General features: G+C 34.4%; 1 protein-coding gene across 7 annotated transcripts in view; it reads right to left on the reverse strand.

The window, feature by feature from the left end:
* Nucleotides 1–3792: 3792 nt before the first annotated feature.
* The window catches only part of LOC144973355 (calcium/calmodulin-dependent protein kinase type II delta chain-like), a 145202-nt gene continuing 129194 nt past the window's right edge, over nucleotides 3793–19800 (reverse strand). For 5 of the 7 annotated variants that reach the window (XM_078915680.1, XM_078915675.1, XM_078915679.1 and 2 more), the window contains 5 exons: nucleotides 19427–19507; nucleotides 12239–12314; nucleotides 10993–11087; nucleotides 9676–9790; nucleotides 3793–8783 (listed from right to left, as the gene is read on the reverse strand). In XM_078915680.1, the coding sequence (XP_078771806.1) occupies nucleotides 8663–8783; nucleotides 9676–9790; nucleotides 10993–11087; nucleotides 12239–12314; nucleotides 19427–19507 (488 nt within the window). In that variant the 3' untranslated portion in view covers nucleotides 3793–8662. The remainder of the gene's footprint in view (nucleotides 8784–9675; nucleotides 9791–10992; nucleotides 11088–12238; nucleotides 12315–19426; nucleotides 19508–19800) is intronic. The other 2 variants (XM_078915682.1, XM_078915678.1) reach the window with 1 other exon arrangement.

Genomic DNA, 19800 nt, shown 5'->3' on the forward strand with positions numbered 1-19800 from the left:
ATATTCAAGGGAACCAATCCTTTGTATAAGCACGAAAGTCCAAGAACATTCCTTCGTACGCAAAAAAATAAATACTCCACTGACTTGTGATAAGATCATGCATTGAACATGAAGGAACGAAAACATCCTCATTTCATAACCCTTCTCAGCCATGATTCTACGGGGTAATTTATGACACATTAGTCTTATACTTGCAGTCCTGAAGCCAACCAGTCTCACATGCTGGTAAGAGTTCTCACAATGAGTTATGCATATCGAATATTTACAGACCTGCCTACTACGACGAAAAATTCGTAGAGTTACGAAATTTTGGCACCAATTTCAGAACTTCATCAGCATCTCCAAATCATTAAAACTTATTGAAAATGAAAGTTGATGCCAGACTACATCATTCCATGGATTTTGAAGTGTTATTTAATCCATGTGAGGGTAAATTGTTGACCTATAAAGTTAACTAAAGCAACTACAATTTTTATCTCCTAAAAACTACGGTTTTTTAAATTTTTAAGTAGGCACGTCTGTATTTATAAGGGCCGAATGTCTCAGGCAGAAAATCGATAAAACATTTACATCCAACTTCCTCCCTCATGGCAATGGACTCCAACAAGGGTATGGGTTAAACTAAGTAGTCTCATGACTCATACCACAAGGACAGCAAGCCATGGAGAAAAGGACAACCGCTTAGGGAACAGAAGCCCCCACTCCTACTGCAGCAGCCTCTTATGGTTTTCACACTACTATGTTATGACGATCGACACAATCAGCAAAGTCTGGTCCGCATTCGTGCACCGTCGCAAACCCGCCGGGTAGCATCGTCACAACACACCGTTCGACTAGATGCTCTGCCGTCTCAGGACCCACGGGAAGACGTTTTCACTGACTAGATGAGGTCTCCACATTCCAACTCAATCAGAATTTTAACCTGTGAACTCGGAAATCGAAGGCAAGAGACTCAACGCTTTTGAACAACCAAACTACCCTTCTGATGTCTGAATACTTACATAACATACCTCTTGTATTGTCAAGATTTGGATGTGACACGCAAGAGAGTTATTCATAACCAAGAGTACAGAAATATCAAACAATTTTGTTTTGTGTGCATTTTTCAATTTTCCATTATTCCAACTGGCATGTGTCGTTTTGTTTTGTTTTGTGTTTTCCATCAACATGTCCTCTGAGCATTGGATTATTATTATTTTTTTTTTTTTTCATTCAAAAATTTTTTTTCGTTCATATAAAACCAATGTATAACAAGTAATGAAAGCTAAACATAATATTTATAATAATAGCAAAAATGTGTTGTGCACAATATCATAATGAAAAAAAACCCAAAACAAACTATGGAGGAGTGATGGAGGCAATCCCATGGCAGATAAAATCTGAATAAAAAAGATATATCAATCATCATCGTATAATATATAATATATATAGAATTCTTTTTTATCATTCTGGCAAATCAGGAATAGAAGCTTATGATATCGATATATTCAAAATTTTAAATTGTAAGGGAAAAAAAAAACAAAACGAAACAAAAACTACGTGGAAGGTGCAAGAATATTCAGTGACAAAAAATAAATAAATGAATAATTAAATAAAAAATGAAAACAAAACTGCAATACGTAATGTAAAGAATTTTCGTAATTGAAAATTGTTTTAAAAAGTTTTATTTACATGGATTTAAAACCTGAAGAGAAGAAAAAAAATGTCCATCTATGTAATCAGTAGGTGCGCATAAATACATGCTTCATTTCATGATGATAATAATAGTATTTATAAATATTATATTTATGTATATAATATGTATATTTAACAATCATCATTATTTCATTGAGAGATCAGATACAATGTCTATACATGGATATTATATCTCAGCATGAAACCGTACAATTCACACATATCTCACCACATCGTGGATAACACATTGATACAAACGATGAAACAATCTTTAAATGCACCTTTTTCACTTTTAAAACCTGTTAGAAATCTTTGTTGAGTGACACTTATCCAAATTCTTGTAATTCATCATTTAATCTAACCATATCAGACAATTTTGAAATGTCACTAATTTGGCAAAAGCACACGAGAGCTGAGATAGACTTGGAAAACAAATTCAAGAGGGAAAATTCACACTCCCCTTATCAATGTAAAACTTCTGCTTTATGAAATCAGTGCATGATTTTCTTGTTTCGAATCATACAATCTACTACAAAAATATCACAAATTGTCTTCTTTTTTTTTTTTTCCAACTCATTGACAACATTCTAGAGTCATTGGTATTCGTTCTGTCACACACTGAGAAAACAACTTATTTTCATCTAAACTATATATATCAAGGGCACCCGACTCTAATCGTGAAAATATAAAAGGAGTGATTTTCAGGAGAAAAAAAAAAATTGAAAAAACAAAAAACAAAACAGTGTGGCTTCTGCAATTATACTGAACATGTGTGTTTAGATCAAATGACTATTCCAGTAAAATAACAGGTTTGTGGTTCATCTCTATCGGTGACAAGGGAAGGAAAGGGGTTGGGCTTTAATATATAAGCTAAAATAAATAATTTTACCATACGACTAGAGTGGTTTGTTTTGTTTTGTTTTTAAGGGTTTTACGGCGCTTGCAACACATTAAGGTCATATCAGCGCCAGTAAAAAGGAAGAAATGGGATAGTAAAAAGTTATAGAATTCAATTAAAGCACCCAAGATAAGGTAAGACAAAGGGGAATTGGTTCAAATAGGAAACAGATGTAGATTCCAAGAGCACACTGTCAAAGTACTTAGTTTGAGATCACCTAAAAGTCTCATCCAGACACAAGCACAGGCCCCCACTAAGAGGAATACACTCAAATGTTAACAAATCAAATATAACATGTAAATAAAACATAATACAGTACATAACAGAGAGATGATTTACAAGGAAAAAAATATCATCTCCCAAAGCAATAACTATACATTCGACTGTTTCCCTCTCAGCCAAGGACTCCGACCAAGGTTAGGACAAAACCAAGCAATCTCACTCCAAGACAAAGACAGAAAGCATGTTGGAAAACAGATATAAGGGGATAGAAGACACAGTATGTACCTCCCTGCCCGCTATGGGAGGTCAGGATCCCCACCCAGACGACTAGAGTGGGACATGCTCAATTTATATATATATATATATATATTTCAAATGCGAATTAATATGGATGATCCGAGTGTGTTAGAAAGACTACAAACTGACTTATTTTGAGATAGTGAAGGTCTTCAATCAATCGGTATTTGAAGTAAAAAATGTTGGCCTAAAACAACCCCCCCCCCTCCCCACCCAATAAACAAGAAAAGAAAAACAGAAAAAAAGTATTTTGTTAGTGTATGGCAGATTTCACAAAATATATGTGTATATTCTAGAACACGAAAGCACAGAGAAACAAATAATACACACAATCAATCATTCATACCCTTGCATATGTGCGTTTTTCTATGGCACACAAATCTCAGCATCTTACGACCATTAAAGCCTGTCTAGATCAAACTGTCTTTGCTTGAAAACACTGTGTGATTTTATCATTCTATACATGATCATTAAAAACATGTACGACAAAAAAATAAAAAATAAAAGATTAAAAAGAAGCAGGGTGACGAATTCCCATTAAAAAAGAGAGAGGGATGCAGGAGGAAGAAGAGGGGGCTAAGAGCAAAAGAAATTAAAAAATAAAAAAGTAAATGAAATGCACTAACATTGCAAAAGAAGACGTGTTAAGCTTTCATTTCTTTCAAAATGTTGATGGGAAACCATAAATAATAAAAAACAAATTTTGATGTCCATCAAAGCAACTTTTATTTTTAAAATGAAGCAAGTTAAATATTTTCTTTATTCGATATTGCTCAATTTGGCCTCTCATTAAGAATAATATGAAATAACAGAAAATGACATCATATTGAGCATGATACATTAAATTTAATTTTTAAAAAAAACAAAAAAAACATTGGCTTTGTAATAGCTCTTGTAAGTTGATCATTGTCCTTATTTGCAACTCTCCCATTTTGAAAAATACACTTGTAAACGCTTACTTTGGCTCTGTATGGTAAAAATGCCTGAATATTGTATATATTTTGTTATTCTAGATTTGGTTGCAAATAAACACAATTCTACAATAAACATTACTTAGATGCAAACACCTAAAATCACTTGGTTTGTTTTTGCAAAATTCGCTTTTTTTCTTTTCTTCTAACGTCGATAAAATAATTTAAAAAAAAAAAAAAAAAATAACCCAATGAGCATAGTCTCAGTGTTGTATTGTTTCTATGAAGTATTTAATGAAGTGCATGTTCTCTGAGGCATGTTAAGAAAAATAATGATATAAGTTAAAAAAATGTAAAAAATTGAGCTTATCAAGCTGCAACATGCTCAGGGCCACAACAAAGAGGACTGGAAAGAAAAAAAACATTTGTTCTCAACAACTAAAGATTCATTTGTAGATCTGGTTTGAGACCACTCAAATTTCTCTCTCTCTCCCCCCCCCCCCCACCACCCCCAAGAGCAAGCAAAGCATCACTACAAAAATACAAGAGAAACTCACTGAGTCTTAACCCGCAACTATTGTGGAATATGACGTGTGCAAGCTATGACAGATCACAAAGGAATTGGATGCTTCAATGTTTAAAACTACAGAAATGTCAAGAGACATTCTTTCCTGATGCACAGCTTGTCTCAGTTCTTACTTAATAAATGAGGTCTTGTTTTCTTTATTGTAAAGCAATCAGAGTGATCACAGTTTCTTGTCGATTAATATTGCTATTGACAAACTACTTATACTCTCAATTGATAATCAGTACTTAATCCTAACTTTTAACTATTTGCATTGTACCATATTGAAATTTAAAAATATGCAGAGACCAAAGTTTTTCAAATTAAAAAAAACCCTGCGGTATCGAAGAAAAAAAACCCCCAACAAAAAACAAAGTTATTTGAGTTTTAGTCTTTAACAAAAATATTGATTAATGTGACTTAAATGGAAGAGGGGGGGGGGGGGGGCATCTTTGTGCTAATCTCTGCAGAAAGAAACACCAGATCGTTTCCCTTTAAATGAAGAATCAATCCAAGTCTTTGTCTGAGAGAAACCATTAAGTTCATTTCCAAATCAAATACAAAAAGTCACAAAGACACAAAGATATTGAGTGACGGTTGGGACAAAAGGAATGGAAAATCCCTAGCTCACAACCCCACAAAGAATCAAGGTAACTCCACGGGCCCACAGAAAAATGTAAACCCACAAAGAGATATATGGTAAAATGTTTAAATGAATGATAATAAGTTTAGTGGCCATCAAAGAAATCTAATTTTCTTTCTTCTTGCTGTTAGTCTCATCAAAAAATTCGTTGATTCGGTGTTAATAAATACACTGTGCTTTACATAATGATTATATTCGTGAGAGAAAAAAAAAAGTATTTGATATTATGCGGGATAATACATCATTCCATCATGAGATTTTTGTGTAGCTCATTTAAAATAGTGCATAGCAGCCGAAAAATTAAACAAAAAATTCTACTTATTCCCTAATATATTAAATATATATACATAAATCAATAATGCATAATATATGGATGTAAGAAAACACATTTGTTGTCGATACCACTACGACCAATATTTCAAAAATGAATGGTAAAAAAAAACGTAATATAAAAAGTTAATAAAACAAATTTAAGAAACAGCCCACAAAAGAATACAAACGATATACAATTACAACACAAAAATACCTTATGACAATTATAATCCCCCTGCCCTTATCATTGAAAAAAAATTATTTAAGTGGAGAACAAGAGTTTTGGTACAGGAAATAAATGGAATGACTGGTCGTTCTGGGTTTCTAACAAAATCTTTTACAAACAGAATAAGAAAAAAAATAAAGCAAAGCCCTGATATGTTTTTATAATAGTTATAAGTGACAATTTATTATCGAGTGCTAAACTTCGACAGTCACAAAAACTCTTTCTCATATTTACACACAAAGCACCGACCCACACACACATGCACAAATACAGATGAAATATGGTGCTTCAGACAATATTGACGATGAATAAATATAAGATGAAAAAGAAAATGCTGATCACAACAAACCTCCCCTCCCACATCTACGGAATACGTCCTTTGAATTAATGACTCTCGTATCAAATCCCTTAGTCACTGTGAAAAACAACAACAAAAATAAAACAAAACAAAACAAGAAAATCACAAACCAGAAAGAAAAAACAAAACAATATCCAATAAGACAGACCACTCAACGAACAGACACTTATCATCTTATTGTTGTGGAACATTTTAAAGAAATGTTTAAACAAAAATGATAATAACAGCTTCAAAAAAGAACAAAATACCAAACATAGAACGTTTCGGGCTCAAAACTCTTATTCAGCCACCAACAATAATCAATAAAGACATAAATACATTACTAAATTCCAGATCGGGGACAGAGAAATTTGGTAGGTCCTCTCTGTAGAAAAAAATTCTTGGAAAGTCCACTGCTTCTAGCGGCTTAGTATCGATTTAAAGACACATTTAGGATTTGACAGCCTCGGAGTAAAGCTTGTAGCTGCATCCAAGTTTATCCTCACTCTCCAAATTTCTTCTTATTAATAAAACAATCTGCTAGAACTAAACAAGACTTTCAAGATTAGCATTATTAGTATTAGAGTTCACAGAGAATAAAGAACACTTTTAAAAACCAATTATAGCACATGTGTCTGCTTTAAGTCTTGCACACCCTTGAAGATATTCATTGGTTATTCTAATCTTGTTGTGCACTTTGTTGATGAAAACATATTTTTAAAATTTGCATTCACCAAAGGGGTGCGGGGGAGGTTAGCAGGGGGCGAGGGGAGGTTTTATCTTTATATTTTAATCAATCAATTCAACTGTGCACTTAATTATTATATTATTCCGATTATTATCACCATCATTTTTATTTTCAATATCATCATCACTACTTGTGTTTAGCTGATAAAACTGAAGACATGTGGCAGGCCTGATAACATCTTGTGAGCCCTATTTATCCCTACAGAATAATAAATCATCTGATCTTTTGAAAGAAAATGTTGCAGCCAAGGGCATCACATCGCCACGCTGGATACGTAGTTGTTCTGTGTGTAAAATGTGCTCTCATTACAGTACCTGCTGTCTCAAAGGGAAAAGCCGGGAAATGGCAAACGTCCCATTAACATAAAAAGAATCTGCTGTTTTAAAGGGAAAAGCAGGGGGAATGGAAGGCGTCCACATTATCTATCTTCGTTAATTAAATTGAAGCTTCCATTCCATTTGACTGGTGCTATTTATAGCCACTAAGCTTAAATCTCAACAGGTCCATCTCAACATAATACTGTTTTAAGACGATTGGTCACATTTTGCTGTTTTATTCGGTTTGGTAAGAAGAAGAGAAAAACTTGATAAATGTCTGTAAACAAACTGGTACGCGTGTGATTTTGTGATCAAAAAGGGGTTGACAGAGGCCAACATCTACTACCTAGAATCATGACAACTGATGAATGTGATGGGAGAAATGTTCCCACAGAATGAATAATTAGATTAAAAATTAATAATGAAACAAAACAACATCCCTCCAAAAAACACAAGAACACAGCACCTGAGCTACATGGAATCACAGTGTTAATTAAATATGTCGTTATACAGCAAGTATTTGGCAAGCACTGTTGTTACCCAGTCACCACGACCTTCAGTTACAACAGTTGGCCATCAGTCACCACAGTTGACCGTCAGTCACCACAGATGACCGTCAATCACCACTGTTGATTGTCAGTCACTCGAGTTAACTGTCACGTCACCACAGTTGACCTTCAGTCACAACAGTTGACCACCATCGAGGTGATGAAGCTGCTAAAGCAAATGAAACACTGCAGAAATTTTGCTCTCAATATTAGGGGGTGACAACCAAGAAAGCCATCAAATTTATTTAATAGAAAACAAAGAAAAGAGGGGGGAGGGGGAATTTAGAGAAAAAAACATAGCATTGTCACCAACGAAAACATACAACGTACATTAATGGGTCAGTTCAAGAAAATAAAAGCAACTTGCCTTGTTCATTTGAAAAAAATTATGAATTACAGTCATATGAAAAAATGTAGATTCTATTTACATTTGGAATTAAAGTGCATATATTCTACTCGACAAATTTCGTTTAATTTTTTTCTTATCAGAAGATTTGCCTCAACTTTCTTATGTGTAAAAAATAAAGAAATTTATTTCAGTGTCAAACTTTAAAGATGCTAAGATGACAAGAATCAATCGGAACAGATATAAAGAATCAATTTGGAAGAAAATTCGTTCTCTCTGACTCACAATATTATGATGATGAACAACAACACACAGTGACATTACATCATAACAACAATTAAAAAATGTACAAAATAACGCATTTGCCAACTCTCCATGGTCAGAAAAGGTCAGTAAAAACCCTAAACAGGCAGTGAGCAGATATAATAAATGTTATGATTAATATATAATGTTACTGGGATGTGTATTTGTATGTATCCGGTCAGCATCACCACCTTTCACCGTTCACATCTTCGTTACAAACGTTCCCGTTCAAGAAGAAAAAGTGCAGCCTTCCACAATGGCTCTAGGAGAATTTCAATAAAATAGTAATATTTTTAACTGCTACAATAATAGGAACTATTTGGCTTTCTCCGCAGTTGGTGACCCAGATCGATGGAAATGGACGTTCTGCCACTTGTTGTCTTTCCTCTGCCAAATCCTAGTTTCTTCAGCATGCTTCGTATCTGGAAGTCCATTTCTGGTAGGTAAAAGCGAGGAGAATCCAAATATAAAAATAAAAATCAAATAAAAATCACGATTTTCCTTGAGACATTGATCGATGCATTAACCTGGGCATTCCAGGAAGAAATATTGATAATCCATTAAACAAAACATCTAATATCAACAGGAATCACCCTGGGTGTCCTAAAAACTAATAATCTTGCCAAAGGAAAAAAATGAAATACCCTGTAGCAGGGCTAAAACCCAGGACCTGGGTCACAGAGCAATGTCTTAACCACTTGATCACTTCACCGCTCATAATATTAGTTATAATAATAATAACAACAACAATAATAATAATAATAATAATAATAATAATAATAATAATAATAATAATAATAATAATAATAATAATAATAATAATAATAATAATAATGAAACTTTATAAAAAAATTTGATTTACATTACTATTGCCAAAAATCTGAGGATTAGCTAAATACTTAACCAGCTCGGTATACTTAGTGTCTTGAAGTCCATTGTCTGTGAGAGAGAGAAAGAGAGAGAGAGAGAGAGAGAGAGAGAGAGAGAGAGAGAGAGAGAGAGAGAGAGAGAGAGAGAGAGAGAGAGAGAGAGAGAGAGAGAGAGAGAGAGAGAGAGAGAGAGAGAGAGAGAGAGAGAGAGAGAGAGAGAGAGAGGGAGTTAGGGGACCTGTTGTAAAGCGCTTTGAGCATGTTTAGTGGATATAAAGCTCAATTATGTGTTGTAAGTCAAAAACTGGAACTCTACACCAGACAGAGACAAAATAGTTTGTAGCTTGTCTTGTCATTAACTTGCAAATCCGTGCATGCATTGAAGATAATTGCGACTGTGAATGTGGTGAGGACAGCTGAGAGAAACTATAACCTGACCCTCCAAATCCACAATCCTACCTGTCAACATACTGAGTCAGCCTAACGTATGCGATGCATGCCGCATCCTCCCCAAGCAAGTGGACGTGAGGATTCAGTATACTCGTGTTCACTGGCTTACTGTTTTTGGACAGCACTGAGGATGGAGAAAAATGCACATGTTACAAATATAGCATGTGGGGAAAGATATATTTTTAAAAAAATCTATTAAAATAATCAGAGGATATATACAATAAAAGGGAGGTCTTTCGAAAGCTCCTCAGTCTAGCATCTCTTTCAATTAGTATTTTCACCGTGGATTTTTTGTCAGGCGTTTATTTATTCAATTTGTCAACATTTAAAAAACTCTAGAACAAACCTTGATAGATTGGTGAAAGTTTAAAATTTCCTAATATGAGCATTGTTCTAGTTCTCAGCCGCCATTTTGTTTTTTGAAGTATTGAAAGGTAGTGCAAAGCAGTCCTAGGTTTTTTTTTCTTCTATAAGGGTTAGCTTGAGGTCAAAGTTTTTTTTCTATTAGGATTAGTTATAGGTCGTAGTAAAGATGCAAGGGTGTTTGTTTTTACCTATTAGAGTTAGTTAAAGTTACTAGCTTTTATTTTTTCTTAGGGTGAGTTGAGGGAATATTTAGGTTGTTTCCCTTAGCATGAGGAGCTTTCGGAAGGCCTCACCAATAAAAACCTTATCAGCAAATCAATTTGCCAAATTTGTATTGGTTCAGAAAAGTGACTAAAATAGTATATATTTCCAGACTCAACATATAAATCTGATACGACCTTACCAAATATATTATAATAATATTTAATTAATCTCCTAACATGAACTTCTGGGTTATGAACAACTTAATGTGTTTAAGTGAACTAAAAAAGTGTACAATGAATTTTTGTTTTAATAACAGAAATCGAATAATTTTACAATCCTCAGAAAAATGAGTACAATAAATCAAAAATGCGAAAGAAGAAGCAGAAGTGTATGTCATAAAGTGAAATATATTGTATACATTGAGCTTTAATATAGCGCAACATTCACTAAACATGCTCAAAGTGCTTTACAAGGGGTCCCTGGCCAACAGCAACATTTAACATATAGAATAGGACATGACGCTTGTTAGATGATATTACAATTTTTTTGGACAGACAACGCTGTTAACGGCCAGGTACTCATGTTACAACTGAGTATGGTGAGAGAATCTAAGTAAAGAGCCTTCTCCAAGGACTCAACTATGCGCTGAGCGAGGCTAGAATCCAGGACCTTCCGATCCGAAAGTGTCATACCACGAGACCACATAGCCACTTCAAAATATTGAATTCTAAGAGCTTAAAATTACAAGACACTCACCATGGTCAAAATAAAATTTATGGAAGTCTAGACCAACAATTAGATTCCCCAAGGCTTCAGGTTCAAACGATGTTAAATGAGGGTCCACTAGTTTCCTGTCAAAAGGAGAAATTACAATGTATGGAGCTTTATATATTTATGAACACTTCTCTCCAGCAATATTGTGTGTGAAGTTGTGGGAGATAGTGGAGGGGGGGGGGGGGGAGAGAGAGAGAGAGATAGAGAGAGAGAGAGATTGAGAGAGAGAAATATATATATATATATATATATATATATATATATATATAGAAGAGAGAAGAGGAGAGAGAGGAGAGAGAGGAGAGAGAGGAGAGAGAGAGAGAGAGAGAGAGAGAGAGAGAGAGAGAGAGAGAGAAGTGGGGGTGGGAGGGTATGGGGCCTTAATAATTCAATAAAGTTTTTGCGTCAGTTTATTTTAAAGACTTTACTACTACAATTGTAACACTCATTTACTATTTCAAACATAATAGTGACAACAGTGCCAATCTACAGACAGGCGATTTACAAGGGGATAACCATCATCTCCCATAACCAGCAAAGCCCATCTGACCCTATCTACAAAAGAGCTCAAGCAAATCCAGACCATAATGGTTTTGTAGCAGAATAAGGCCGCCCAAAGCCACAAGGAGGGCAAAAGATATAGGGGGTAGAAGAGAGAGAAAGTGGGCTGATAATGAGTAGCAACTATACACTGATATAATTTAAAACCTTCCACAATAATTCTACAGTAGAGTCCATATTAAGATAAACTAGCATACAATATAATTTTATTTAAATAATTTTTTTTATCAGGTCTCAATTTATTATCTTTATATAATCCAACAAATCGGGGTATCGATAGCTAGAGCATTTGCTTCACACCCAAAGGGACCGAGATTGATCCTGGGTGAAGGCGATATTTTTTTCCTGACCCCCTGTCCCTGTGATTGGGTAGCTGGGTCTGTTAGATCTGGTGGAAATTACTTTGTGATAGACTAGCATTCTATCCAAAGGGTAGCAAGCAATTGGTATTGTCCGTTTCATGCTACAGAAACTGGGATAAACTCCAGCTCCACAGGCCTAATGGCTCTGAAGGACTACTAGACTAGAATCCAACAAATCAAAGTCTGATTTAAATTCATGTTTCGGTCCATTAAAATAAACTGTTCTCTGCCATAGAAGACTTCTGTCCTCACCTCCATGTGCCAACCCTTTCCCCCTGCCCATATCTCCATAAAATTGAACTTACGTATATTCTCCATAGTCCCCACTAGTTATGGCTTGAAGCAGTTGCTCTGTTAATTTGATAATTTCTTGTTTACGAGCTGTCCAGAATAAAAAATTTAAAAATGTATAAATCAATGTTGTCAATGAGTAAAGATAACTGTACATAAAGTTAGTCGCACACACAAAAACACTCATAAACATACTAACATACATATATGTGTAAAAACACACACAAACGTATCCTTTAAAAACATCACAACACCACCAATCATAGCGTTATTTAATGAGTAAATGTAGAGAGAAAAAACGGCCAGAAGGCGCAATACCCTGACTGAAAGAACAATATAAAATAAATAATTGATAAAGTTTATAAGCTCTCTTATTAATCTCTCTTTTCAAATTCAATCTCAGATCAGTTCTTGCTGGATTTTTAGTTTGATACCAAAACGCACAGATATTCATCACTTGGGTAAATTGATTACAGTGCAATCTGCATAAAGTCAACACTCTTAAAGTCATCTTCAATACCTCTTGTTGGTTCCAAACTTTCTCTTCTTAATCAAAATGTGTTCCGTTGATAATGGATAAAGTCAACGTTGCTTAAACCACCCAATCTTTCTGGTGATTTTATACGGATACACTGTTTCACAATTAATAATATTATATTGAAAAATACAACAACAACAACAACAAAAAGAAGAATAGGTACTAGAAAGACCCAATCGTCAGTGGCAATGCAGTACCACAAGGCGAGTAAGGGTGAGGTGACTTGCTTAAGACCATATAACATAATGGGAAAACCAGCATAGATAAGATTGTATCATGTAGCTCTTGCTTTTGAGTGAAGCAATAGACTCCATACCATAGAGATATGTGTTCATTCAAATCTTCAAACTTTTCCTTGTCTTTCTCATCCCCAGAAGGAAACAGAAATAAAAATATCATGGTGTCTAACTAGAAGACATAACCAAAGTCCAAACTGAAAAACAAAAATAATCTACCTGGCTGTGAGAGACAGAATTTTGCAAGCAAATGTCAATGGTAGATAGGTCACTCATCAACCCCTCTCTCTCTCTCTCTCTCTCTCTCTCTCTCTCTCTCTCTCTCTCTCTTCTTTGTCTCATTTGAAACGACCAGGTACTCATTTTACACCCGAGTATGGTAAGAGAATGTGAGTAAAGAGTCTTTTCCAAAGATTCAATTATACACCGCCCAAGCAGGACTCGAACCCTTGACCTTCCTGTCCAAAGGCAAGTGTCAAGCCACCAGATTTCCACTATGGTACACAGAAAAATACATTCAAATCCATATGTCATCAAATGATATTATTATTCATTTTCTCCTCAATATTGTTTCTTAACACAGCAAATACTAGTAATTTGTTTAAACGTGGAAATGAGTTTAATCACCAATCATTCAAAGTATCCATAAAAAATAAAAAAAATAAATGTGGCCCATCATCTCAACTGGTATTATGTCGGTGTGAACTAGATCCTGAAAATTGCACCAATTAAAAAAAATATAGGGCTTGGAGAATAACTATGACTATGACTTTAACAACAAAATCATAGCGGCCAACTTTTAAAAGAACTACGGAAAACGAGACATCCTGCCTAATGCATATTACTATCATGACCCAAAACAGCAGTATGTTTGGACTATTATATGATATAATATCTAGATTTTTCTGTTCCTAATTTTAGGTTGCTAGTCAAAAAAGCATAATCATGGGATCATCCATGAATATATACAATCCAATTTTTTAAAAATAATTACATTTTTTTTCTTCTTCCTTCTCAATATAGAAAAATGGGACTGATTTTATGAGGACAATTGGCCGCTTTGCGAAATACAAACATTCATGATTCAATTTCCAAAAAAATTAAACTTATATTTCAATGTTCATCGTCTACTTCATCACCCCACTATAAAACCAGAATCGATGTGGTGGTCACGTCTGTATGCCATGTCTCCATGCAAACGAATGGCCAGTCTTCATGCAACCATTGGAAGTTCAATCACATTCACATCACCACACAAGGAATGAAGAAATATCAAATATCAAACCTATCCAAACCAATGCTTTCAAATCAGGACACAATTTCAATAATCCTAAACTTAAGACATATATATTTATGTGTGTGTGTGTGTGTGTGTCTGTCTCAGTGCATGACATAATCAGTTGGAAGGTGAAAATTTTGGATTTGCATTTTTTTACATGTTCCCCAGATCATTTTAATTTTAATTTGAAGTAAATCGGGTTATTTTTCATGAAGATGTCTGGGAAAGGTATCCAGCAACTTTTCTCACATTTCATACTTTTTCAACTTGACTAGCTGTAAAAAATACTTAGAAGTGAAATCAAGCTTTGATAAGTCCCGAAGTTGTACAAAAAAGATTGATTGATTTAGTTGGCAATATCTCACTTTTCGCTATCCGACTGATTTTGTCATTCACTGTAATATATATATATAAAACACCCACAAAAGACATCCAACTTTTTTGTTATGGCTAAAGCTCAGCAGGTCGCTGGTTCCAATAAGTGAGTGAGTCATTAAATACAAAAGTAACAGATATCTAAAATAAAATAAATATTGTAACAATAATAATTACATTGACTTTATCTCCCGACAGCCAAGATGAAAAACCCATCACTTCATTGTCTTTTTAATTTGAGAAAGTTTTTGTTGAAAATTCCAAATAAATAATCAAAAGAAGTCATAAAACATCACAATTATTTTATTTTTTAAATGTTTACAAATCTTAATTTTCAACCTCAAGACGTGCATGCGGAATCCTGATGAAAATCAACTGAGTACAAAGAATGAAGCAAGATAAAACTAAAACAATTTCTGTTCATTTCAACCTTCAAGACATATAATTATTTCAAACACCCCTCTGCCCTCCCCCCACTTTCCCATTTATAAAAAAAACAAACCCTCCAAAAAAAAAACAAAAAAAAAAAACAAATTTTTACAAAATGCAAATGTGTCGTCTTTGCCCACAGCTAGGTCCTCATTCACACCCAAGTCGCGTTAGGGTAATGAGTACAAGGAGCCTTTTCCCTAGGACACAGTGCTTTGTGGTCAATGTTAACGGTTACTAACCATACCCATCGTTACTTGGATTTTGTAACAAAACGAGTCATCTGTAAACACATTATGGACTAAAAAATTGTGTCCCAAACTATGCGTAGAAGTTGGCTGACAAAAATAACATGCTTGCCACAATAAATGACGCGGCTCCCTGTTTTTTAGTTTCTTTGTTTTTAGACGTTTAAAGGTGCTTGCAACCCACATGGGGCATTTAAGCATCGGTCCAACTCATTTGAAGTTTCTCCTTCTAAACTCTACATTATGTTAAAAACCATAATAAAATAAAACATTCAAGTAAAAATTTCCCCCAGGAAATAAATGGAGAGGTTTGGTTAGGGGAAAGATGCAGGGATACCAGTCACTGTCTACAAGAAAAAGCAAAGGGTATCAGAAATGGGCATTGTAAATTTGAAATGTTGTCATAATAATAATAATAATAATGATAATAATAATAATGATAATAATAATAATAATAATAATAATAATAATAATAATAATAATAATAATAATAATAATAATAATAATAATAATAATAATATGAAATAAATAAATAAATAAATAAATAAATAAATAAATAAATAAATAAATAAATAAATAAATAAATAAATAAATAAATAAACAAATAAATAATATAAAACATTTTTTTCAAAGGAGCTAAATTTGCATTTCATTCATCATCGCATCACAAAACATTTACTCTAATAAACTAAGATGCAAAACTTTTTTATTCATTGGCGCAGGGTAGGCAGACGAAACAAAACAAAACAATACAAACAAAAAAATAACCAAAAAAAACAAACAACAAAACTAAATCGTACTGAACGCAAAATTAGTCGTTTCCAAATAAATCTGTCAATGTTTTCAATATTTTAGGCAAGTCTTTTTTTTAAAGGTAGCATCACATAGAGGGGAATGAATCAAAAGCAAATCGAAAGGAATAATTGTTTTGGTCTAACTCAGTCCAAATGCCCTTCTCATACTTACACTCTACATCAATTTTCACAGATATCGCTAAAACGGGAAATATTATAAAGATGTTCAAGAAAACAATGTCTTTTTTTTTTTGTTAATGGAAAAAGGAGGAGGAAGAGGAGGAGAAGGGGCAGCACATTTAAACAGTTTTGGGAAGAACTAGGATTTAAGTTGGTAATTTGTACAACGTAATGAAGAAAAATGAATAAAATAGCTTCGAAATAGAACAAAATGCCAAACATGGTATACTTTGGGCTCAAAACAAGTCTTCAGCCAATAACAACAACAATAAAATAATAAGAATCACCACTTAAAATCCAGAGAGACAACAGAAAACTATTTGACTGGCACGTCTCGTAGAAGATTGTATTTGCCAACAAGACTGTCTGGATTTTAAGTGAAGTATAGATGTTTTTATGACTTTTGGTATTTGCTGAAGGAAGGTTTTGAGCTCGAAAGTTCTGAGTTTAGTATTTTGCATATTATTTGTTCGCAGCTTCTAGCAGCTTAGTATGTTTTTAACATAGGACATAGTCTCTTCGGTAAGATTTAGAAATACGTCTTTGTATCTAACTGTATATAAAAGGAACCGATTGCCTCAATCCAGAGTTAGGTTTGTGAACCTGATAACAAGAAATGAATTTCATGTCGAAATATGTCGATACTTTTTGCTGATATGATATGTAAAACGTGTTGCTTAAGATGATACATGATTTCAGCGAAAATTTGTTTATTTTGTTTTGCTTTAAGAAGTTTAATAACACTGGCAATAAAAAAAAACTATTAAAAAAACTAGAGCTTTTATATGGCATTATCCACTAAATGTGCTCAAGGGCTTTACAAAGGGTCCCTGGACAACAGCAATACGTAACATGTAGAACAAGACATAATGCCTGTTAGGCGATATTACATTTTTTTCCGACAGAGACAACGCTGTTGACGGCCAGTTACTCATTTTACACCCGAGTACGGTGAGAGAATGTGAGTAAAGAGTTTTTTCCAAGGACTCAACTATACGAAGAGCGAGGCTTGAACCCAGGACCTTCCGATCCAAAAGCAAGTGTCATACCACATGACCACAAACCTGCTATAAACAGGGTCATTTAAGCACCAGACATAGTAAGATGACAGGCTTAGATAAAGGGGTGAACAGAAATGGATGATAGAAAATAATGTACCTCTGTATCTGGTCTGAGACAAAATTAGTGGAATTTTGACTTTTTTGCGGTTAAAGAAATTACAACCATTTCCCTGAGTTGAGTAAATCCCTGTTTTCTGATTCAGTCCCTTGACTAGTGACCAAATACTGATAATAATTACAAAGCTCGACACAATTGGGATTCGTTTGATCTCAGTTTTAAGTCTTATTGCTTTTATGAGTTGTGTGACTTGAGTTTTGACCACTCATGGATTTCATAGAAATTATAAATAACATTGTGAAATTGAATGTAATCTTCAATTTAATATACAAAAACAGATAATATGGACATTTCAGGTTTCCCATTTATCAACAAAACAGGATGAATTAAACACTGCAGATGAATTAGATAATGTGGTAGCGGCATTGTGAAGATATTATAGAGAAATTATTGAGTCTTTAGTTATATTAAAATTCCCTTTATTCATCCCCAAGGTGTCTTTAGCGTCTATTCAAAGGGAAAACTGGAATAACCCAGGCATCAGCCGCAGTGCAGCGCCACAAAGTAAGCTAGGGAAAGGCGGGGTGGGTGACCGACTCAATGCTGCACAGCATAAAAGAAAGTAGTCCTTCAGAGCCATGAGCTGGAGTTTATCCCGGTTTCTATATTGTGTAACGGACAACAGTAATTGCTTGCTATCCTTTGGATAGGACAAAGTACTTTCCACCAGATCTAACATACCCAGATACCCATTTACTGCTGGGTAGACAGGGGGATCATAAAAAATCTTGACTGTACCCAGGATCGATCTCGGTCCCTTTGCGTGTGAAGCGAGTGCTTTACCAACTGAGCCATCAAGACCCCCTCCGCCGTAAAACTCGATACCTTTCGAGTATGAAGCAAAGACCATACCGCCGAGCCTCGCTGCCCCCTTACATTTACATATTGCTTACAAGTGAGTTGTCCTCATTTAAGTGTTCACTGTGTTGGACACGACATGGAGAAAGAATCAGTGACCGTCACATTCCCCTAATCAAAGTTTAAAAAAAAAAAAATGTAATCCAAACTTCATCATTTCGACTGATTTGCCCTAACATTAAACTGGATTGAGGCTTTGAATCCCATATCTTATCCTATCCTACTTTGGAGGAGAAAAAACCCCCCAAAAAACAACATTTTGGTCAGAAAATTCATCATTCAAATATCTATCGACTAAAATGACTCTTATTTTCTCAAAGGCTCTCAAGCCTAGTTTGAGAATTTTTGACAAAATGAGAGTTATTTTATTCAAGTGATATTTGAAGGATGAGTTTTCTGACCAAAATATTTTCTGAGTTTGGCAGTTTTTTAGTTCAAACAATTTCAATTACACTTAGGGGACAATTTTATTTTGTTTATTGATGAGAGGCAGAACAAACCATAAAATGGTGATATATGTATGGCATGTATTGTATGTAATACAACTGATTTAGGGCACTAAGACGGGAGAGGAGGGAGAGATTAAAAAGGAATGATAGGGAAGGAGAGGGAGTGAAGGGAGTGGTGATAACGGAGACAAATATAGAGAAGTGAAATAATGGATGGATGGATTGATAGATAAATAGATTTCATATTTTTCTCACTTCATTTATCACAGAGCTGTTTCGGCACTGTTTCGCCAAAAACAGCATTGTAGGTGAGAAAAATACTGTAACGAGATGCCTTTAAATGGTTAAGCACTCTAAAGAGCTGCAAATCACTCTCTCATGATAGATGGATATTGTAAAAAATAGAATAGGAGGGAGGGAGAGAGAGAGAGAGAGAGAGAGAGAGAGAGAGAGAGAGAGAGAGAGAGAGAGAGAGAGAGAGAGAGAGAGAGAGAGAGAGAAGAGAGAAGAGAGAGAAGAGAGAAGAGAGAGAGAGAAAGAGAGAGAGAGAGAGAGAGAGAGAGAGAGAGAGAGAATGAGAGAGATAGAGCCTATACATCATACATCTCCTATCATAGTTGCATTGTAACAAACTTACCTTTGGAATCCTCGTCTTCAATTGTGTTACTCTCAGTCGACTCTTTAATCGCATCGTTCTTCTTCACGTTCAAACTACGACCTGTGAAGAAGATAGGAATTAAATACAATGAAATAAGATGCCGAATAATCAATGTATTCAATAATTTTTTTCCTGGATTTTCCTTCTTTCATTTTTACGTTCGATGATGATGATGATGATGATGATGATGATGATGATGATGAAAATGATAGATGAGTGTTCATATTGGAAGCAGACATTTGGTGGATCCGACTGAAATCATTACCTTACAAAGTGAAAGAGATAAAATTTATATATAACATTCAATTCCCATGCAAAATGTAAACAAAAATTATAAATATACCATTGATCAT

Source organism: Berghia stephanieae, chromosome 5, assembly GCF_034508935.2.
Source record: "Berghia stephanieae isolate SIO BIC M18660-M18661 chromosome 5, UCSD_Bste_1.3, whole genome shotgun sequence".
NCBI classification, from domain to species: Eukaryota; Metazoa; Mollusca; class Gastropoda; order Nudibranchia; family Aeolidiidae; genus Berghia; species Berghia stephanieae.